General features: G+C 41.3%; 1 protein-coding gene across 3 annotated transcripts in view; it reads right to left on the bottom strand.

Annotated features, from left to right (window-relative positions):
- Positions 1 to 18,511, bottom strand: part of GLS (glutaminase) — a 67,946-nt gene extending 49,435 nt beyond the window's left edge. For 2 of the 3 annotated variants that reach the window (XM_074872726.1, XM_074872727.1), the window contains exons 1-6: positions 18,150 to 18,511; positions 9,450 to 9,546; positions 8,841 to 8,962; positions 2,593 to 2,722; positions 1,804 to 1,883; positions 27 to 190 (exon numbers count right to left, since the gene is read on the bottom strand). In XM_074872726.1, the coding sequence (XP_074728827.1) occupies positions 27 to 190; positions 1,804 to 1,883; positions 2,593 to 2,722; positions 8,841 to 8,962; positions 9,450 to 9,546; positions 18,150 to 18,487 (931 nt within the window). In that variant the 5' untranslated portion in view covers positions 18,488 to 18,511. Of the gene's footprint in view, positions 1 to 26; positions 191 to 1,803; positions 1,884 to 2,592; positions 2,723 to 8,840; positions 8,963 to 9,449; positions 9,547 to 9,648; positions 9,740 to 18,149 lie in introns of those variants that run through there. The other variant, XM_074872728.1, reaches the window with a different exon arrangement.
- Positions 18,512 to 24,307: the final 5,796 nt, after the last annotated feature.

Below are 24,307 nucleotides of genomic sequence, written 5' to 3'. Positions count from 1 at the left end.
ATTATTAAGTATTATAGATCTCTTACCATCTTCATTCAGGAACAGTTTGTTGAATCTTAATCCACTAGGCTCTTTACCAACATATCTGTGCACATACTCTGTGCCAAGATCATTAACAGCAATAGCATATTTCAAAGGCTTTACACAGGACTGAAGACAAAATGGAACTTTGGTATCACCAACAGAATGCCTGGGAAAAACACAGATGAAGAGGTTTGAAATTTCCTGTTTGCCAGCTATGACAAGTAGCATGTTAAATGCTTCAACATACTAGGACTATTAACCCCAAACGCCCAAAAAAATGAAAGCATATTGTTACTAAGTCCCATTTTAAAGAACATAACAGAAAAATTTAAAGGTTTTAACAATCGCCTCCATAAGCTACGCATAACAAAGTCAGCTGCTGGTGATTACTGCAGATGTAACAAAACAAAAGCAAGTTCAGAAGTAGGTTTGCACCAGAGCAAAAAAATCACCTCAGACCTCTAGTGTCACACTTACCCTACTCAGGTACAGCTGACCTGAATATAGCCACTATACATATTTATGTCTATATAAACAAAGATGAGATCCAGTTCAGTTTTGGAACTCAAGGGCAATAATTAAATAGCTGTATTTACACCCCCTTAGGTAATGGCATAGGTGTTTTATTACAATTAAATGCTATTTTTTGGAAAGTTCAACATTTAAGTCTCACTGCATTGAAGAATGACTCATACAAGCAGCATATGCCCCATCTAGAGCAAAAGGCCCCAGGCAATCACTTGACTGATGGCAAAATCAGAAGTATATTTGTTTCTTCTCTTTGCAGAAAATGTGAGAAGGTTTCAGAGAAACTCATAAAACCATTTTGGCATTATAAAAAGTAACATTACATAACATTAAACATTACACAAATTAGGATTATAAAATTTTTCATTAGTACATGTTATAATATCCAAAACAAAGCAAAACGCCAATTAAAATATTCAAAAGGGAGAACATTTTTACTTTTAAAGCTGTTTTACTATGAATAGCTTATACTTCAGAATCTTAAGCAGGGAGCTGAAAAATACGTCAGCTCATTTGTACAGCTCTTCCCCTAGAGATTATAGGGCATATGGCTAATAAGAAACAAACATACGGATCATAACAGATCACATTAAAATGAACCCCAATCCACAGCCACCATAAGCAAGTCTGATACTCTCTCTCTCCCCATTCACCCACGACATACTCAACACCTAAAAATTATGGTACTCAGAATATGCAGGATGACCGTACCAAACTGCAGGCCAGCAGACATATGCAAGCTGATGAGTATCTCACATCGTCTAGTCAAAGGTAGACACAGAATAATTTACCTTCCTTCTCAGCTAGATGGTGTAAGATACTCCTTTACATTTACACTCATAACAGTCTCTGCCACATTGAGTTACTCATAAAGAAAAAAATAAGATCACTCTAGCTATATCTAAGACCTACATACACCTTTACAGGAGAAAATTTAATAAACCTGAAAAGCAAAATCATGCTAAATTCTGTCCAGTTTCCACATCTTCATTTTCTTTTTGAAGAATATGAATCTGAATTTTTTCAGCAACATACAGGGATCATATAATAATGCCACAATTAAGAATATTAAAATGCAGAAAAGGAACTAACTTTTAAAGTAAAAAAAAGTTAAGAAAGATGACCAAGCAGATTTTAATTCTTAAACAACTTCAATAAAGCTTTTTCTTTATTAAACCATGAGATGTCATGAAGTGCTGTATGTGATAGTTTAAGTAACTGAAATAGCAAAATCTAGGAGTTAGAATATACCTCTGTCCATCCACTGTGCAAAGTGACACACCCCACAAATCAGGGCTGAACTTGGCCAGTTGTGGAATATAGTCAGCAACCTATCACAATGTGAAATAAAAAAAGACATTACAACATCCAAAATATTTAACTATGTGCTAATATACATTAATTATAATAAATGTCAGTGGAAAGGATACATAAGGTACAACTGAATTATTCCACTAATAATCACCTAGTATATCTAAAACTTCATTACAAATTATTATATTTATTAGATCATTATCAAATAAAACATTTTTTCAAAGTACAAACTTCAGCACATTGTAAGAGGAATCTCTCTTCTGTGTTAGGGTATGTTCAGCATTTTCATATCATATAAAATTTTAGCTTGTAACAAAGTTCAGAGTTTTTCACTTAGTTTACTGAAAATAAGCACTTGAATAAACTTTAATTACTAATATTTGTCACACAACCCAGCCAGTTTTGTAGAGTAGCATAACTTTTATAGACTGTTTAATCTGACAAATTATGTAGCAGTTTTATAGTTTACATAAAAAAAAGAAAGAACAACAGTATTTTCTCATTCTAACCTCAAAACTGTAAAAGACTGTTAGAGGTAAGCTGTATTTCTAACACAGTTTACAAGTTGCAGACGTAACTGAACTTCCAAAGCTATTTTATCAAGTTATCGGTTTAACATTTCGCTAAAAATACCAAGAAAAAAAACTGTCTACTTAACAAAGAATATTATTTGGTTAGTATCAAGAAATCTACAGAAGTTTGAAGTTGAATTTACAAACAGATTACCTTTCCTCCAGATTGTTTTTTAGCACTTTCATATAACTCATCGATATGTGAAGTAAATGACATAAAATCTGGAATGACAAACTTCCTCCTGAAAGCTTGAGTAAGCAACACAATATTACTTTGTACACACCTGCAAAAAATTAAAAAGGTTATTAGTATTTTGACACAGTACTGTCAAAAAGCATACTTAAGTAGCAATTACATGCTATTTAAATAAGGACTGTCAGTCCCTTGAAGTTATATGCTTACGAGAACAGGTCTTTATTAGAAAGTCTTTTTAATTTTCTGCTTCGTAAGTTTTATTTTACTGTAAATAATTTTTTAAAAATTATTGTTTCATTGCATTAGTTTTTATGTCTTTTTACTTAAAGCTCTTCTTTAAAGTTTCAACTGTGAGGCTGTACTTCAGGGTACTACCAATTGCCTTCAAGTAGCATCTAAGTTTGCAAAAGGGACCTATGCCACGCATTTCTTAGGATCAAGACGTGTGAAGGTCATCTAACTCAGCCCTTGTCCAAAGTGATAATTTCAAAGTTAATTGGACTTCTGAGGTTCAGGATTGGTTTCTCTCACTTCCAACTGGTTTCACCATGAACTGAGCAAGAATGCTACCAACAGACCAAACTGGAATGAGTTTCCAGTCTAATAAGAACAAAACCCTGTGGAAGTACTTGATAACATCTTCTAAGCTAAGCAAAAATTAGCAGTGAGCAGTACTGCAAGCCTCTAGCTCCACTTAAGGAATGTTTGCTGCCTTAACCCAGAACACAGTTACATTATCATTCACACCTTCTGAACATCGGCCCATCTGGTACATTTAAAAAACTGATGAGGTTTAAAAAGGAAAGGACTTATCTGGGAGAAACAGAACAAGGGAAGCATCAAAACACAAGCTGAGACATGCTGCTGAGTGGTGTATCTGTGGGTGGGGGTGAGCAGGAGTAGGGGTGGGAATTGGGAGCCATTATCACTTCAGTTGAAATATGACTTTGCCCTATCCCAGTACAAGGAAGAAAAAGGGAGGTTTAACAAATAGTTTCTTTAACATGTTCATACCATGCTTTCTGGCAGTGTTGACAAAAGCAGAAACATACTGTTAATACAGACAAGTGGAAAGTTAAGAACATCTAGGCCCATACTACAAAGGGGAACATATCCTTCCAATGAAGGCTTACTCAAAAAAGTAAAAAATTAATTTTTAGGGAAATATTTTCACTTGGAATAGATACTTCCAATAATTCTATTATTAAAAGTCATTATCAATTCAAAATGAAAATGCATGAAGACCAGTGCACAGACAGAATTATCTTCCCTTTGAATCTCCCTTTTTTTAAACTTTCAGTTTGAACTCCTTTGTACTTAGGACACTATAACTGACAGCCATTTCAAATGCTGGTAGGCATTACTCTCCAAGAGTGAAAGAGAAACAGTAGAGAAAAGTTTCTGTTGTACACACTGGCATTTTAAGAATTGCTCTGTCTGTAATACTCTTCTTTGTTAGTCTATGTTAAAATTGCAGTTGAGTTGGTTTTGTTGCAATTTGTCATGCTTATCCACTCCTTTGTTACATATCTTGCAAAAAATCCTGTTTGCTTTTGTTCCCAGCAGCCTCCAATTACAGTTACCCACTCCAGGTGTATCAACCCCTTTTCAAAAGTAATTAATAACAGTTATGGTAGCTATGTGTGCAGGAGGAGTAACAACATAGCACTAGGTTTAACAGCATAACATAGCACTTCTACATTGTCTGTACCACCTGGAAAGCATTAAGCACTCTTCGCAAGAAAAAAAAATGTAAGTTATCTGAAGTTCACCTAAACCTATCAGAACAACTCAATACAAAGTGTGGAAAACAATAAGAAGGCAGTACGCACTGAAATACAGTCCTCTGACATCATGTTTCTGAAACAGTAGGGGCATTTAAAGACTTACCAATTTACACCAAGTGTAGGATGCTCACTTCAATAATTCGATCATTTTAAGATAGAGATTTAAACTCACTGCAGAAATATCTATGCTGGTTAAGGATATTACCTATTTCTGCAAGAAGTTTTTGTTCCCAAACTTCCACCAAGATCAGTGTCTGGGTTTTTATCCTGATACTCCTTAACCCAGGCAAATCCTATGAATTCACAGACTAAATTAAATACAGGGCTTCCATTTATCTAGATGGGTATTTGGAACATTTACTGCATGGACAAAATAACAGGGGTCTTTGTAAGTTCCAATTAGCAGGGCAGTAATATTTTCAGTCAACAAAGGACACTAGCCTTGACAGCCTCTAATATTCCGTAACTGACACCTCCTCCCCACGGGAGCTTCTAACTGGTTTATGTTTCCAGGTAACCCTTCAGAGATGAATGGTCTCAGGCTCAGGAGAAATGGAGTAGTAGGAAAAGATCACAGGGAGGAATTTAAGTAAATATATCGATAAATAAAAATCTTTCTACAGCCAAATTTTACAAACAACTTAGTCCCTATCTCCCACATACTTTAGTAGTGTTCAAGATAGGTACACTAAAAACTTCCCACCTCAAATTCTTTCGTTCTCCAAACTTTATAATCTCACCCTAAAAAATTCTGTCTCGCCAAATCCCAACTCAAGCATTTCTTTCCCCCTTTGAAAAACATGTATTTTCAAACTATAAACTTCCCTGATACATTTGGGTTGGCAAGATTAGGTTTTAATTCTTATGACCTATAATAACTTCCAGTGACTTGTATAACCTGAAAGTAACAGTTTGGGGGTTTTTTTGGAAAGTGAATCTTTGGTCCCTAGCATAAAGTTAGGATCACCTTGTTTCGTCATACAGCTTGTTACAGTAATCCATTATTCTTCAAGTTCTGGCTTGAATTGCCAATCATTGCTTCCCTACACAAAGTAGATACCTGCTGAAAACACAGTGTGAAGTCCCACCCATTCTGCAGAACTGTTCAGCTATCTATACAGCTGAATAGACACCCTTCTTCCTGTTTAAAAAGCTACAGTATAAGCATTACAGAAAGGAATGTGAAACTTCATTTCCAACTAGCATGACTCGGCCTGTAGAAGTGTTCACTATATTTAGACATTTTAGAAAAAAAAGGTTACATTATTTTGACAAATGAGGTATTAATATTATAACATATCCTCTACATCTTCTGTTAAAAGCTTTCTAATTGCTCAAATAGGATGAAAACATTAATACCTTGCTTACACATATCTAAAATTAGTTTTCCTCAGGATTTGCTACCTAGATTGAAAGCATGGCACAGCCACTCGGCAGCAAACAGATAACCCTGTTTGAGATCCAGCAACAGATTGTCAGGTTTATGCTTAGAACATAACATACCCAGATTGCTGCTTCCTCCCTGCAGATCAGAGATGTGGCTAGCAAAACCACAGTTCTAGGTCAATAAAGCAGGACAGACAGCACTTTGTGACAAAGGCTATGTCTACAGAGCCAGTTAAGTTATTATGAAAAAGAACTGGGTTTAAACATCAGAGTTGTAACTGTTAGTCAGTAGCTATCGTTTCATTCAAGTGCATACCATTTGCCAAATAACTCAGTTGTGATTGCCTCATGCCTTTCCTCCCTACTCCCTCCCACCCCTCCCTTGACCAAAATATTGTTAGTGAAGAAATAGGGCTTTTTGCAAGTCTTCTATTTTTCTGTTAGGAACAAGCTATGAGTTAAAGAAAAAGTTAAGAGGGGTAGGAGGATTTCTTACAAAGATTATTAGAAATTTTTCTACAAATTAACTACAATGTCATAGAAACAGATCTAAAAAACAGGGTATGTCAAAACATGGACACTTCATAAGGAAGATTAGCATGTACAATCTTCCATATTTGTTAAATTGTCTAAGTTACATCTAACAATAGTTAGACAGTACTACTACTACTACTTTATTAAGTAGCACCATAGCCAGGGTACCAAAAAAGGAAAAAAAATTCACATTGCAAGCTAACTAGCATGCTGCCCTGCCTTCAGTAAGCAGGCTGTTCTCAGCGAGGTAACATTCATGCCCCAAAGACCACCTTGTTATGTTATATAGATGCAACATGAACTGATAATTCAAGAAATTTGTCAAGCACTCTCTCTGAAATGTGCACCAGTGAAGCTTTCAATTCAAGAAGCTCTGGAGATGAAATGTTAAAGCCCCCAGTTGTTCTGCCTGTAACAAGCAGATTTTTTCCAAATTTTTATTTAAGTGGTGAGCACTGTAAAGCCAAAAATCATTAAAATAAAGCAATTTTAGTCAAATTGGAGCCTAATGTTTAGGACCACTAAAAAGCTGTTGAAAGTTCTGTTACGGAGACAGACAGTACAGACACATGAACTAACATATTTTACAGGTAATTTCTACAGGACTTGATTGATTTAGTTAAGAGAATGCTATCACTTAATTCCACATCACTTATCCTTGATGCTTTATTTGATCTAGCAACTTTGGATTCAAATTCAACAGGACAACTACACCACTGACTGTTACATTTAGGAAACTGAAGCTTCAAAGTCCTGAGGTAAGTACAGCTGAGGACATGTATTATTATATTTCACACCGTAAACACTTGGAGAAGAAAAAAAATACAGGATCCTTGTATGAGTCTCTAAACAGCAAATGCAGTATGCCTAGCAGGAACAGATAACTGAAGGCTGGGGATCTTTAATTTATAAAAAAGGTTAACACCTGCTGCTACAAATGACAATCTGCCATGTGAAAAGAGATTCACCTCTTTACCCTCTGTATAGTCTTTATGTTCAAGACTTCCTACACAAGAAGCAACCACATAAGTTTTCTACAAATTATGATAGTAAGAACCACTCCCTTAACACAGAGAATCAAAATCCTAGAGATGTGACACAGAATATAGGCTAATCTTGCTAATTATCAATCACTTGCCCTTTCTTTAATATAGGGCCCTTGCCTTAAACATGATTCATAGTTTACTATTACAAATAAACATTCTAGTATAAGTGTAATGCATAACAGCAAAAGCATTTCCTTTCCAATCCAACCATACACCCAGGAAGGTTTCTGACACTGTAATAATTTATAGAGTTTTTACTGTGCTGACAAATAACCAGAACCAGTGAAGACCTGATCTTAAATACAGGAATGAAGTTAGACCATGTTGTACCTTTAAGAAGTATCCCACATTCAATTAAGGAGTTGACTGGTTTGTTATTTTGTCACACGCACAGATACTCATTTTTCACTCAATGTACTTCCAAAAATGTATTAAAAAATATGTAACATATGTTTTATATTTACATAAACTACTGTAAATATATAAGCATATAGTGTTTACAACATATTTTATACACTTATATGTATATAATATATGCAATTTATATGTAAACACATCTTTTTTATACACATATATATTTTAAATTGTAACTGAGAGGAGATAGTACTACACAGCATTAGTTCATAAAATGCTACAGACCAACAAAAATGTACCAATTTTGACAAAAGTATACTCTTCATGAAAGAAGCAAATTTTAGATATTATGTCATTTATCATGTAAATGGAATAAAAATATAGGCTCAAGAATAGTCTACAAATTTAATTTCAAGATTTAAGAGCCTCTAAACTTCCAATCTCTTGGCACACAAAAACTGTAAGTAGGGGAGCAAAGGAGCGTGCTTGGAATGAACTGAGGACAACCTGAACAGTGCTTATATTGTTCAGCTAAGTGACCACAGACTTTTCTCAAAAAAAAGCATGACTCAAATATGGCACATAAATCTTTTCCAAAACAGACTGAAGCAGTGTCTACAGTCCTAACTGCTCTCATCTCTATATATCTTGAAATTTAACTTCACCCTATTTTTCATATACTCACTTTCAGAATCAACTACATACATACTCTGAACATCTCACTACACAGAAGCAGCATCCTGAACTTCGAATTAAAAACTGATGACGCAGTGAGAGAGGTTTTATGTACTCATACCAAACACTCCATGCTGCATCAATTAATTTATTTGGCATCTGACCAAGAGTTGCAGTATGGGGTCAGATACACATGCAAACAACACTGATACATTAAACTCTTGTGGAGATCACACAATTTGCCTTCTGCATGAAACTAGAGAACAAACACATATGAAAACAGCATCAGTAGGAGTGTGTGTCTGACTCCCTTTCTAATTACATGTTGATTTATATACCTTAAGTCTCTCTAAGACAGCAGTCAGTAACACACAGACAACATTCATTCAGAATTATACAGTTACATTATTGACAGAAAGTTTACTTTTTAAAAAGATCTTTGTCCAGCATAACACCATCTGAAGTTGTTTGAAGGGTCAGTCTTAACATATCCATGCACTCTTTCAATCGGGGATCAGATGTACGTAATCCTGTAGATTTGAGTGCCTATTACAATAAAACAATAATTACTAAAATGAAAACATATGCTATTACAATCAAGTTCTCTACTGCTCAGTCTCATTTATCAAGGTAAGACAGATCCACCACTGTGTTGTCAACACAGAGACATTTTGACACCTTACTGATCCTTTCACCATTTCCTTTTGCATCTTATGTCAAAGGATTAATGTCATATGAAATCCACGCTGGTCCAATTACATTTTACGCAAGTGCAGATATTACCCAGCCCTGCCACAGACACAGATGCTTTCAAGCATACTCTTTTGCACAGCAAAGAAGTGAATAAAAATACTAGTACACTCATTCTCTTACTTAATTACAGACATGGGGGGGGGGGGGGGTGAAGTTACATTCCTTGCTGCAGCTAACCATGTATAACAGAAATTCTTTGCTTTGTACTCTTGCATTTAGAATGTTAAAAAAACCTTGTAGTAGTTAGCTTTCATACAGCACTCTAGAAAGGTAAACTTACAGTTATGAATTTATGAACTGGTATTTTTTCTTGTCCTTCTGCAATAGTATAGAAAAGTAGATCTTCTAAGCTAGGAAGGAGACCTTGCTTCACTTTACTGGAAAAAAAGAACAAAACACACATGCATAATTAGTGCATATTTGTATTTATACACATTTTTGCATTATTCATAAGAAAACACACTCTTGTGAGACCCCACTTGGAGTACTGTGTCCAGCTCTGGGGGTTCCAACACAAGAAAGACATGGACCTGCTCGAGCGGGTCCAGAGGAGGCCACGAAGATGATCAGGGGGCTGGAGCACCTCCCCTGTGAGGACAGGCTGAGAGAGTTGGGGTTGTTCAGCCTGGAGAAGAGAAGGCTCCAGGGAGACCTTATAGCGGCCTTCCAGTGCTGAAAGGGGCTACAGGAAAGATGGGGAGGGACTCTGCATCAGGGAGGGTAGGGATAGGATGAGGGGTAATGGCTTTAAAGTGGCAGAGGCTAGATTTACATTAGATCTAAGGAAGAAGTTCTTCCCTGTGAGGTTGGTGAGACACTGGCACAGGTTGCCCAGAGAAGCTGTGGCTGCCCCCTCCCTGGCAGTGTTCAAGGCCAGGTTGGACGGGGCTTTGAGCAACCTGGTCTAGTGGAAGGTGTCTCTGCCCATGGCAGGGGGGTGGGAACTAGATGATCTTTAAGGTCGCTTCCGACCCTAACCAGTCTATGATTCTATCATTTTCACTGCCAATATAACTGCTGCTACTAACTTCAAAGAACACTTATATCAGTGAACAGAGCTTAATTCAGCTTTAAATAGGAAAAAATTCATGAAAGTAGCATATATATACTTTACAATAGCAAACATTCTTAACTGCAACACAGTCATGTTTTTGCTGCAATTGCTAAGATTACATTTAGAATTTGGAGCAGATTCATCACGTTTCCCTCTTCTTGATGTTACAGAGGACAGACATGTTACTTGCACAGAGGATAAAGTATTTATAAGACTCAAAGACCCACATGCCTCATAATAAAGCTGTAAGAGCAGATTGACCCAATGGTTCCACAGGCAAGAAAAAGATATGATGAATGTGTATTATTTTCTTCAAAACAGTCCTGTTTTTAGGAACTCCTAGGAGTCCTAAAGCCCTTGGTCTTCTAGAAGCTTATGTAAGTCACATCAGTTACAGTGAAAGCAAGCAAAGCCATCTGCAGCGTAACACAGTAACCAGAACCAGCCCGGGCTCCAGAAGCAGTAACTCTCATTGTGGGTACTTAGCCAAGTTAATGTGCAGCACAGATACATCTTTAATGGTCACTATGTTTATAATGTAACTACACTGGCTCTCCAAGTGTTCCATGTGTTAACTATTTTGCTCTGAGATACGCTTCCTGTATGCCTGCATTTTTTTTGTAACTTACATCTCCATTTTAAGTGAAATGTGAAGGAAACCTACCAGATTAAGCATCAACTCCTTCCAAGGGAGAAAGCTGCACTACTGGCAGCTTTCCCTCAAGGCCTTTGAAAGTTCTCTATAGGTTTAACCTCAGAGTTTCACCTTTCCTTGATATTCCAAAGCACCCTGCAGCAGGCAGGAGCACAAGTCTGTACTCGGTTCCTTACGCTTCCCCTGCAGGTACGGCAGCGTTGCATCCAGTCGGAATGTACAAACTCCTAGGGGCAGCGATAGCAAAGGGCTTCCCATCAACTCTTTTAGCCCCCTCCAGTGCTTAGGTCTGTTTCTAGACAAAGTCAGTTTAGAAAAAGCCAGATGTTTGACAAGCAAGAACAAACAACCAAAACAAACCAGTTCTCTAGTAAATGTAAATGTAAACTAACTAAAACGCAGAGTATGCAGTCTTACATTATTTTAGCCATCAATTTTAAAGCTCAATCTTATAATCTAATAATATCACCGATACTGTTACTGCACTGTAATATAGAAAAGTTATTGCCTGAAACTAGAATGCTCAGTGACAATTTATCTATTTTTACACATGTATGCATGTGTGTAAAAAAAGCAGGTCTAAATTCTAGTCATGAAACTTTTCACAAGATTAGTAACTCTTTGAATATCAGTACTCAGGGGTATAACTACAAAAATAACACACTACAACTAAGCACAGACCCTAGGTAGGCCAATGCAATTTTACAAACTGACGTTTAATCCTCCTTCCTCTCCCAATACTAGCTTATTCTAGCTCAACAACAGGTTTGATTTATGATTATTTTTAATAAAAATCTGATTATACCCAAATACCCTTTTAAATTTAAGACGACCTCTAGATTGGACTTGCCTCCCTCCTGTCCTCATAACTTGCAGTGAAAACCAGTAGTAAAAATCTCACTTCTCATTTTCCAATTTATTTAAAACACTGTACTTACATACTAAGAACAGAAGACAGCTTTGTAAGCCAACAGAACTTTCCTTGTCTTCCAGTCTGGATTTTTTTTTTTTTTTAAACGATGCTGGCTGACTAATGCACAGACAGGCTGGCAATTCAACAGAAAAACGCTTGCAACTACCTCAAGCAAATTACTGAACACCCTTTTTCTTAAAGAAAATTCAAATCTTCCACACAGCACATTGCACTTTCGATCTTTTGAGAACAGTATGTCCAGTCAAGCCAACAGAACCAAAACTACTAACATATCAATTAAAGCTTCATCCTGTATCGCATCCTAACTCTGCAGCTACGTAGTTTTTTAAAGCTAAGTTACACAGTGTATACCCCTACGTTTTGCCCATTTACAGAGCATTTAACTAAGCTCCCCAAACCGTTGAGATTTCATGTTTTAAGGAATGTCCAGTACTGGACTGCTCAAGGTCTGACAGAGAAAACTCCTGTGTTCCACTTTGACAAAACAAACTGGCAAACACACTGAGAAATTTTAACTCACAACCTATTTAATTACAAGTTTCTGAGCTATTACTCAAAATTTTACAGCTGTTCCAAATGTGGAATTTCTATCTGGAAGCATGAAGAAAAAAATTTCAGACATTTGACCAAGATTTTTATCTGCCTAAGATTTTAATCTATCAAAGAGATGTGCACCTTTTGAAGCATAAATTCTCTCTTGACATAGTTTCCATATCTTTCACATCTGCTGCTGTTCAATATTGGGTCAGTCAGCTAATTTAACAATGGATCTGCACTGACTGCCAAAGCAAAGAGGATGGCATTCAATATATTTACAGAAAATTGCTCTTCGTAAAATAGTCCATCTTTTGATAAAGTTTATCTGCTAAATAGAGGTGGAAAGGCTTGCTCTGCAGTTTATCAGGTCAGCAATGTCAGTAACTAATGTTTGCTTAACCTAAAAGCTATGTTTTAGCACCACGAGCACACTTAGCAAGATAGTGTTGTTCAGCACATGTTGTAAAGAGCTGTTTTTCAAGTCAGGGAACTTGCAATTTCCACAGCTGAATTAAAGTGGAAATTCCAGTTTACTCCATTTCATGAACAATGACTTTTGATACTTATTTCCCTTCTTTAAAAAAAAAAATAAATTAAGCGCCAGACTATTAAACAACTAGACTTCTTCAGTGGTACTCTAACCTATGGACTAGAATACTGGTGGATGCTCCACACTGTGCTTTAATTACAAAGGAAAAAAGGCAAGAATTCCAAGTACAAGGATCTTGTGGTCCATATCGTTCCTTCCTTCAGCTCTTCCTCGTGCATCAGTACGATGCTTACACCAGATTCCACAGAGGATTTCATTTTAACAAAAGCTGAATTATAATTTCTACAATATAAAAGAGATTTTTCAAATACAGTGAAAGATTCCTACTTTGTACTTCAAGATGTAATTGCCAAAATGCAGGATTTATAGAACAACAAAAGATACAGAGATATGATACTGCTAATAACAGTTTCAGGCTCATTATTAGCCATAAGACACCAGTCAAAAATCTGAGGTCACAACTGTCACAAACAGCAGTCCCTCAGGGGTCCATGCTGGGACCAGTACTATTTAATGTCTTCATCAAAGACATAGTGAGATTCAGTGCACCCCCAGCAAGTTTGTCGATGACACCAAGCTGCACTGGTGTGGTTGACATGCTGGAGGGAAGGGATGTGCCATCCAGAGGGACCTGGACAGGCTGGAGAGGTGGGACCGGGAAAACCTCATGGAGTTCAACAAGGCCAAGTGCAAGGTCCTGCACATGGTCAGGGCAACCCCTGGTATCAGTACAGGCTGAGGGACGAAGGGACTGAGAGCAGCCCTGAGGAGACAGAAGGACTTGGGGGTACTGGTGGATGGAAAGCTGGACATGAGCCGGCAACACGCGCTTGCTTGCAGCCCAGAAAGCCAACCGTGTCCTGGGCTACACCAAGAGTGTGGCCAGCAGGTCGAGGGAGGGGATTCTCCCCCTCTACTCTGCTCTCATGAGACCCCACCTGCAGTGCTGTGTCCAGCTCTGAGGGCACTAACACAAGAAGGACCTGGACCTGCTCGAGCGGGTCCAGAGGAGGCCACGAAGATGATCAGGGGGCTGGAGCACCTCTCCTGTGAGGACAGGCTGAGAGAGCTGGGGGTGTTCAGCCTGGAGAAGGCTCCAGGGAGACCTTATAGCGGCCTTTTAGTACTTAAAGGAGGCTACAGGAAAGATGGGGAGAGACTCTATCAGGGAGTGTAGGGATAGGATGAGAGGTAACAGTTTTAAACTGACAGAGGGCAGATTTAGATTAACTATAAGGATGAGATTTTTTTTTACAATGAGGGTGGTAAAACACTAGAACAGGTTGCCCAGAGAGGTGGTAAATGCCCCATCCCTGGAAACATTCAAGGTCAGTTGGATGGGGCTTTGAGCAACCTGATCTAGTGGAAGGTGTCCCTGCCCATGGCAAGGAGGGCTGGACTAGATTACCTTTAAAGGTCCCTTCCAACCCAAACTACTCTATGATTCTATGAAAGCTGCAAGGGCTGCAACCCACAGCTGGTAGCAACTCTACCTAAAACAGGCATCTTGGAGATCAGTTATCTGTAATATGGTGACAACTTCAACTAAGAGCTATAAAGACCTGTCAAGTCACTAACTACTTTCTGTCCACTTGCAGTTAGACACTGATCCCATCAACAGTCGTGAGTAACCATTTACCTGAGAACTTACGAAGATTCAGACAAAACTATGTATTTATAAACTTAGACCAGACATGTTATAGTAGATGTCAAAGTGTTTATGGTGAAAACAAGAACTGTTGCTTCAAAACCTCAGCCTCTAGGGAAGTTATGAAAGGTCTAAGGAAAGCACACTTCTAACAGTTTCTTGCATCTGCAAGTATTATATGCACACTCCAACAGGAGTGACAGCGAGATGAACCGCTGACTGGTTACTATACAGTTATTTCTCTGGAAATCTGGCCTGGGTACAAAAGCAAAATTAATTTTAAAAGGTACCTCCAGAATTCATCCCTGTCCTTAAAAAAGAGTGCTACCACTCCCTTGTCATTAAGAAAAAAAAAAATTAATAAAACATTTCCATTAACCATTTTGTTATATTCCATACACTAGTACCCATCATTACTGCAATTTAGCCATACTGTAAAAATCAAGGTTGCTCAGGTTTTGCTCCTCCCTCTCACCATAATCAAGGCCCTTGTAATTTAGAAATAGCTTATACTAAGATAAACTATGTCTGATCCCGCTACTGTCCAGTGCAAGATGTAAGAATAATGCACACTTAAAGTGAACAATGCACAGTTACACTGGAAGTAGAACACTATTAAATATTATACAAGCTTATAGTTTTGGATTGTACTAGGTTATTGTGTTTTAATTATTTAGGCATGAACATAGATATGATTGCATTTCAATCCATAGCCTTCATTAATCAAAATTACCAGTCTATGACCACTTTCAGTTTAAGCTCAAATATTTTTCCTTTCCAAAATATATTAAGTTTCAGGTGGAGTGAAGGCTGGATAGCAGGGATAAGGGGGTGGTGGAAGATGTTTAGGAAAAAATGCACAAGGGGATCTGGTTATGCAATGGGATACTAGTTATTTCATCAGCCACAGACCTTGTAATTTATTCCCTCTATAAGGAATTAAACTGTTCTAAATTTCTGCAGTCTTTGCACAAAACATTTTAGGCTTTCACTTGCAACTCCTACTCTCTATACACAAGGACGGTCAGGCAAGCTAACAAGCAAGAAAACCTTAGTGCTGTCTTTTGACACCACAGGTTATTTCAGTATCCTAGAACCATGACCTTACAACCAAATAGAAAAACTAATCCCCCAAAACAAACCAAAAAAAAAAAAGCGTAAAAAGGACCATTGTCTTCCCAGTTGGGTCCACAAACCATCCGCCAAACACAACTCAAACGTTATACGCTGCTGGATGGCAAAGTGCTGGAATCAGCAGAACACACAGACAGCACTGGCTTAGCCCAGTTGTCAATTTAGTCCAGAAACCTGTCTTTTTAAGAATTTCACTTTTCTTCTGAACCATGCATTCTGGCTTCATATAGCAGCGACTTCCACATGCAATGTACCATTCACCAATGCTTAAGGAAGATTTTCATAATTCTGCATTAAGAAAAATAAGAATTAAAGTATCCAGCAGCCTTGCTAATGTGCCTCCAGGAATTCCTGCACAGCCTGAACTGAAAAGAAACTGTTTCCAGCTTTTTCCTTGTTCGTAACTATATGCTGTATGTTTTATGTAACTGTTCCTTGTTCATTTTGCAGTAAAGCTCAATGAACAAGCATCTGACTTTCAAACACATCCTTTTGTCAAAAGCCAAAAATGGTTAAAAGTGTATAATTGGTTTGTGACTACACAGGTTTACCAGACATACTAGAAATTATAGGATTTCCCTAACTGATGCTGGCTGTAGGAAGCTGTTATAAAAGCTCAGTTTAAGAAAATGTTACCTCTTTAATAAATCACCGTCTCGGCATCCTCAAATAACCCTCACATTTGGCATACTGGTTTTTCCTAAGTTTTTTATGGTACTGTCTGTATTTCTCATTGAAAAGGGAAGTACAACCTTTATAAACCTCACCTACTCGAGCCACAGCGGAATAATTTTTTTGTTCCAAAACATTATGTATAGAGCTAATTCAAACCAAAAGGCTTGAGCAAAGGTGAGCAGCTAACACGTTTGGTGGGAGAAAGGGGAGAAGAACAAGGAGTACAAGTTCATGCTAAAAAAAAAAACCCAAAACCACAACTCAAAAGCAGAACTATTAACAAGCTAAGGGCTGAAGCCTTCCTGACTGGCCTGGTGGAATCTTTTCCAGACTTCCTCTTAGCATTAGGCTAACAGAGACTTTGGTCAGTGTTAAAACAAGGTACTTCTTTCTTGGCCTTATTTCCTCTGTCTTTTGCTTTTTTGTAAGCACAGCAAAGCCTGGGAAAGCAGCTTGGGTTTAGATTTTAATTATGCCAACCCATAAGCGGTGCAAAGAAGACACACGGGCTGCCTACAGGAAAGCCAAGGGACGTGTTCCGAACACACACAAAAGAGATGGGTCTTCATGGGGCTTGCAGTTAAGCTGTCAAACTTCTTGTAGAAGCCTACCAGAGATACTAAGCGTACCTGGGTTCAAACAAGCAGTGGGCAGTCAGATGGGGGGGTGGGAAATGAACAAGACTTTTTCAAGACCTGCATAATGCTGAGGACAAACAGAGCAGAGTGAGATGGTTCAAGGAGAACCATCAATCCATTCACCTCAGTGTTCTACTCTGTCCCTGGTATCCGCTAACAGTCATTACCAGGGACACAAACTGGGGCTGATACACCTGTCCCTGACCAATTTTTTTAAGAATATTTCAGGTTCTAAGTGAAGGAATATTAACTTAATATTTTAACTTCACAAGCATATGCAGTCTTACCATTCTATTACCTGCATGCACTTTTGTCACGTAGGGACAAACCAGGACCCCTTGGCCCAGGGACATGTTCTGCAGCACTTACGGATGTTTGTACACACCACTACCGGACTGTAATGTCTATCCTTAACTGCACTAGGTGTGGACCTGGAGAAGATAGCGATGCAAAACTTCCAAGGCAGAACTACACACCACGTAGATTGCCTTTAATAATTAATGTAAGATGACACAGCTTGCACTTCTCTTGGAAAATATTTTATGCAAGTAGTGGCGCTAGAAAAAACACGCTAATGCACGCTGTCTCCCGTGAGCCAAAACACAGTCCCCCCTACACGCGGCCACCCCCAAGGCCGGTGGAAGCTCAAGGCGTGGGCAGGACCCCACGCAGCGGGAAGGGCGGCCCCGCGAGGCACACGCGCTCCCCACGCCACGCGTCTGCGCTCCCTCCACCACCCCCCGCGCCGAGCCCGCCCTTCACGGCCCGGGGGACCCGACCGGCCCCACTGGGCAGCCCCACGGCACGGGGCGGGGGTCCCCGGCACCCACCCGGAGGAAGGCGGCAGCCGGGCCCACACCGCCCCGCCCCGCCCGCGGCGCACAGGCGCGGCGCGGCCGGCCCCGCCGCCGCCGCAGACCCCAGCCCGCCGCGGTGGGGCCCCGGGAGCCCCCGGGGGAGGCGATGCCTGCGCCGAGCACCGGCCCGGCCCTCGCACCTGCCGGGGAAGCGGCCCGGCGGCCCCCGCGCCGCGCCCGGCCCGGCCCCCTTCCGCGGGCACCACGCGTGCGAGGGGGAAGGCGGCGCTCACATGGCGCCTCCGCATCCCCCGCCGCCCGGCCCGGCCCGGCCCCGCCACCCACCCCCCGCACTCACTTCTCCCCCCCGCCGCCGCCTCCGGCCAGCTCCTTGCCGCCGCCGTGGTTATTGTTGTGGCCGCTGTCGGCGGGGGGCTCGCCGGGGGGCGGCGGCGCCGGCGCCCCCTTCCCCGGCTCCTCCAAGGCTCCCTCCGAGCGAGTGCACAAACCCCGCGCCGAAGGCGGCGGCGGCCCCGGGCCGCGGCGGGAGGCGGGCGGGCTCACGCCGAAGGCGGCCAGCGGTGGCGGGAGGCGCCTGGGACCGGCACCGGGGCCCGGGCCGCCGCCCCCAGCCGCCCCCGGCGGGCCGAGCAGCAGCAGCTCCCGCAGCAGCGCAGAGCGCCACAGCCGCATCATGCTGCGCCACTTCCCTCCGCCGAGTGCCCCAGCGCGGCGGCCTGCGGCGCCGCTCGCGCCCCGCCGCGCCCGCCCCCCCGCTCTCCCGATTGGCAGCGGCCGCGTAACTGTCAGGCATGCGGCGTGCTCACTGGCCGGCAGGGACGCCACTCCGGCCCGGGACACGCCCCCCGGCGCGGGACGAGCCGCCCGCGGGCCGCTGGGCTCTGGGCGCGCGAGCCTGGCGGCGCGGCGGGGGGAGCCGGCGGGGCCCGCAAGGCCGGGGGGGGGGCCGGTACCGCCAGCGGCGGCGGCGGGGCCGGGGCGGACCCGCCGCAGGGCCGGGCGGCGGCGCGCTGAGGGGAGCGGCGGGGCGGCGCCGCGTAGCGGGCCGGGGCCGCCGCCCGCACCGAGGTCACCCCGCCCTTCCCGCCGCCTCCATTTTCTGTCGGCCCCAACTCCCGAGGCGAGGGGGGGAAGTTTGAGGGGAGGGCCCGGGCCGTGCCCTCAGCGGCGGCGGTGAAGGGGCGCGGGGCGAGGCCGGTACCTGCGGGGCGGCAGGAGGCACCGGGCGCGCCCAGAGGTCCCCGCGGGCCCCGGGGCGGTGTTGAAGCGCTCCCGGTGGCGCTTCCCTCCCTCTGCGACGTATGAGGGGGTTAGAAACGGGTCGGGCTTCGGCGGTGTCAGGTTTAGGTTGCCATGGATACAAGCGATTTGTTAAAATTTTATGGCTTTAACTACCAAGTGCACTGCCTTTACCGGGCCAGGGGCTCGGGCGGTCAGGGATGCGGGCGGGATGCCCCCGCCTGGGAGCCGTCGGGGCGGCACGGCCCGCCAGGAGCAGGAGGAAAGGGCTCGGGAAACAGCAATGCCTTAGAAATGGCCTTGGTGAGAGAAGTAGTTCCCAAACTCTTTGGGCCAAATGCTTCGGATAACGCGCAGATCTACTAATGGGTTTCCACGCATTTGCAATAAAAATGTAATCATGTAGCTCGTTGCCAAACCTTCCAGTGGAGACCAAAGTGTACAGCTGAAAAAGAAAGTAGTAAGCCACCTGGACACCTAGATGAATTGGGCACAGCTGTTCATGTCATCAAAGGTTTAATCAAGAGTGTGAGTATTTTGCTACTGCTCATCTACAGGTCTCAGTTCAGGAACCACCGACCCACAGTAATGTAATGCCAAAGGCCAAAGTGGGAAGAGTAGCAGAAAATAACTGTAGGGCTTGAGCACAGGGTATAAATGTCACTCCTTACATATACTTAAGCTGCTGTCACAGCATCCCGACCTGCTGCTTGCCAGTAGACAGTATCTTGGAAGTCACAGATTTTGCAGTTACCTGGTAAAACTCTATGCTCACATAACCAGTTGCTAAATTTGTCCTAGTTGAGTAAAAATCTATATTAGTAAATTGTACCCATTATGGGTAACAGTAGAAGGGGAGATCTGTTGTCATCCTATTTCATCAGTAATGCCAACATGGGAACCAGTATTTAAATTGCCACTAGATTTCTCACTTCAGGAATCATAATTTTCTTAGCAAAAATGTAAATACTTCTGGAGTTCTGAGTCTGTTAGCGCTAAATTTCATTGTGAACAATTTCTCTATGCATTAAAGTTTATTTCTTTTGATATTTTTATTATGTTTGGGGGAGGTGGGAGTAGAAGTTGTAGTTCTGAGTTAAAATGAGCTTGCCACACACTTTGTTGGAAATGTTTTACTCTGAAGGTACTGATATTTTATTTTCCACCACCCCCTAGATTGAAAATTTCAGCTGTCTAAGCATAGTAAATTGCTCTTAAAGAACAATGTAAAACAGAGGGGGTTTTGTTACCCTTTTTCCACGTGCTCTGAGTCTGAGATAATCACTACAAATAGATGTTCAGAATAGCCTTTGCTTATACTTACACTGCAGCACAAATGCCCACAGGAGTTCCCTATGCTAATAAATTGTCACAACAGCCATGAGAGTTTTTGGAAGCAGATTTAAAGATAGCTGATAATCTATGCCTATAAAATGAGCCTCAGCGCACCAATGGTTTTCCTTCCCACTGAACAAGGAAACTCGAAATATCAGTGTGGGATGTGTAATCCTGTGCTGCAGTTACTTCACATACAAAAATGCAAAGTACCTACAGTTCTCACATACTTATTACGTTACCTATTACATTTCCTGGAACTAATTCTGGATTTCCATTTGCTAAGTCCTTCTGGCAAGCCAATAACTGCCTCTTTTATCCTGCCACCCAATAATAATAATTCTTATTTTTAAGATTCCGTTATGTAAAATGCTGTAAAGATAGAAATCTCTCAAGCACCTTTTCCATTCTTTCTACAGGTGCTGCTGCTGTAAGACCAGAGACAGCAAGTGCTCTTCCAGTATGTGCATTTGGTCACTAATTGAACACACAGTTCTGCAGACACTTACAAGATTCCCCGCTGATTTTTCGTGCCAGGGTCATATTTTTGGTGTGACAGCTGTACTCTTTCACAAGCCAGCTGTTTAGCAATGACCTGGTTCAAAAACTTGTCTTAATTCATCTCTTATACTGTAGGGGGGGAAGAAGAGGAAGAATGCAAAATGTAGTGATCTGGTTCTTTCCTTTTAGTGCTCTGGTTTCTGTTCAGAACTTTGCAAATAAGTTGGGGGGGGGGGGAAGAGTCCTACGTTAACAAAAATACTTGCCTTTTAGAACAGTATGCCATGTTACACATTCTTGACCCTACATGAACTCTCATTTTACTCATTTCCTTTTTTTTTTTTTTTTTTTCACTTTGTATGCTATTACTTTCTTCCTTTAACCTGTCAGTATCCTTCACATCAGTAATCTCCCAAAGCGAGTATTCTTCAGTAAAGCTTTCCTTAAAACTCACTTCAAGAAATTATCCTCAACTTCTCTCCCTAGAATTTCCCAGTGTGTTTTAGCTCCTCAGGGCAGAAAAGGCAAGTTGCTCTGTGTGTGGAACTACAAATACACAGCTCAGGAACAATGCAAAATGATAAATATAGTTTCAGATTCACAAAGTTCAAGGGCAATAATGACTCATTCTCTATTCTGAGAACTTTTGCTGCATATTTCAGGCCATCACTCCTTGCTCCTACTATGACTAAGCCTAAGTTTCACCCACTGATTCTTTCCTCTCCCCAAGGCGCAGGTATACTAGAGAGTCTTAATTTAAAGATGGAATTTTTTTTTTTACTTTTAAATTAAGCCATAGAAATGTAGTAAAGATAATGTCAGAAATCCATCCATTTACTTGTGAAAACTGTTATACATTAAACCTCTTAAACTGACTCTGGTTTTTGTTTTGATCCAGATGTTTGCTGGGCTTTCCCATACCTTAGAGAAACCCCCTTTAGACTTCCCTCTTGAACACAGTGGTTTTACTCGTCTCTTTGGAAATAGAAGGCAGGCCATCTGCTCTGCCATTCTGTGTTTCACACAGTATCCCAAGAGAAACAGAAAATTACAAAAATGGTTTCCAACATAGCGCAAAGAAATTTGAAATTAAAATTCCCTTATAGCTTTTGAGTTGGTTACGCAACCGGCAGAAACCATAAGCCACTGATTCTCTTTTTAATTTCCACAACTACATGTACTTATGTGAGACAAAAATTAGAATAATTTAAGACAACATAGTTCTTCTGTAAAGAAAAAAAGTGAATCTTTTAAATAGGCATTATTTTTTGTTTCCCTCAAGCTGTATTGTACCAAAATATCCCTAGTATATGCCTCTAAAAATAATCCGTATTTCAGAGGTTTTTCTTTCTAAAAGGGGCACAGTAGCATTAATCTTCTAGGAGAAAGGGCTCTGAAAAAGGAGGTGGAAAGGGGTCTTCCCAGTTCAAACACATACACTGATAACAGCTTTCAGGAAGATTAAATCCTCCCATCAGATCGGCAGGGCAGATCTCAGATAAGCAGGAGAAATTAAGGATTATCTTGACTACGACATGAACTGTTTACTTTGCTATTTTAAATGGTTATGTTGGCTCCATTTCATTTGTTGCAAGGTAGTGCTTTCCAAAAGAGAACTGAGGACCAGACACTGCCATTTTGATTCAAATATTCCTACTGATTCTAGCAGCAGTTCTGAAAAATATTTTTTTTCTTTTGTGAGGCTAAATTGCACATTTGGGTAACATTTTGGTATCGATTCAAATGAAAGGTGCTTAGTCACAAGAAACATTCCCTGTTGGATTGTACAGAGGGTATGGAACAGCCTCCTCTGAGCATAGAAGCATAAGTAGTAAATAAAGTTACTGTTTAATCTTAAAAATCTGTTTAATCTTAAGTTTTAAATGTTTAGGTATAATAGCTATGAATTCCAATGAGGAGGAAAATATTCAAAGGAATAATTTACCTGGAAGGTAAATTGTCACGTGAGTGACCTCAAGTGACAAACAATAGCAAAAATTCAAGATCATCTTCCTCACATCAGTAAGACCATAGCTCATTTCTCATTGCTCTCATTCCAGGCAAATATGGGCAGGGAGGAATTAATTCAAAGGAAAGCAACAAAAATACTTGGAGGATTTCCTGAGACTGACATGAAGAGAGACTACAAGTGCCTGGGACATTCCTAGCATGATTAAGAGACAATATATGGTGTTTTCTAGTGTACATGACAGAGCAAGCAAATAATAGAAGTAGGTTTATTGAGATGACCTGCAAAGACTGGTGCATTTTTTCCCATTACTCTATTTGTTAACCCATTTCCTTTCACCTTATCCAGCGAGACAGAACCGTTGTTCCTCGTGAACGTTATCAGCTACAGCACTCTTCAGATGCAAAATTCTTTGCGCACCAGCACATTCACCTTCAGAAGCCAAGAGCTTACCTACCAGAGAAGTATCCTCTGCTGCATCCAGCACACTGCATGTTATTTGCACCGTAATAAACTTAAATCATAGAGTTACAAAAACCACACATTGCACCTGCAATCAGATTTAGTGCTTAATTCTGATGACACCTGCTGAATTGCAGTCCAGGTCTTGATACTACAGGCCAGGGAGTGGGAGCAAACTTGGGTCTTCTGTTTGTGTTCCTGATCCCCAAGTATGAGCCTTGGCAACCTTGTGCTCACAAATAGAAACCAGTGGCAACATCATATGGCTGCTCCATCGTATCCCAGGTGTCTGCACTGAGCGTGCATGGGAGACCCTGGGAGCAGAGGAACAGGCTGCTCAGGCGAGTCCATGCTCTCACATCTAGCTGCTTTTGAGAACGGACGTGCAAAATTTCTGCCTGCATTTAAGCAAAGGTCAGAGCGCTTGGGCTGACCACAAGCTGTCTGGGCACAAACAAAGCTATGCAGTGCTGGGTGATTCCTGGCTGACCGGTAACACCTGCATGTCCCACCCCCATCCCTGGAGCGATGGAGATGACAGTGTGCTGCAGCTACACCCTGTCCCAAGCTGGTCGCTTTCAGCTCAATCCCAGTGCCTTAGGAAAAGGCCCTTGAAGAGATACAATCTTTCAGGCAAAGACACAAGTGCATCTTGTTTTATGTTCCCGTATAGAAAAAAAACCTCTCACACACATCTGGTTTTGCCCTTTCACAAACAGAGGTTGAAATTACTTGTGGCTGTGTAGAAGCTTAAACCTACAAGGACACCTAGGCTTAGAGGCAGAGCTACCCATCCTGGAGGAAAACAAAACAAAACAAGGTAAAATCAATCAAGGAAAACAGTTTCCATTACAGTTTGATTGCCTGTCCCATCATAAGTGGCAATCCAAATAGTGAAAAAGTCTCCAACCTCCGGAAGGCTCCTCTGGAGTACACAGAAACCACTCTGGTGGAGTGCAGAGAATAACACTAGCACCAACAAAACCCCA

Source organism: Strix uralensis, chromosome 6 (assembly GCF_047716275.1).
Source record: "Strix uralensis isolate ZFMK-TIS-50842 chromosome 6, bStrUra1, whole genome shotgun sequence".
Taxonomy (NCBI): Eukaryota; Metazoa; Chordata; class Aves; order Strigiformes; family Strigidae; genus Strix; species Strix uralensis.
Note: the sequence above shows the minus strand (reverse complement) of the source record. Positions and strands in the feature narration are given on the sequence as shown.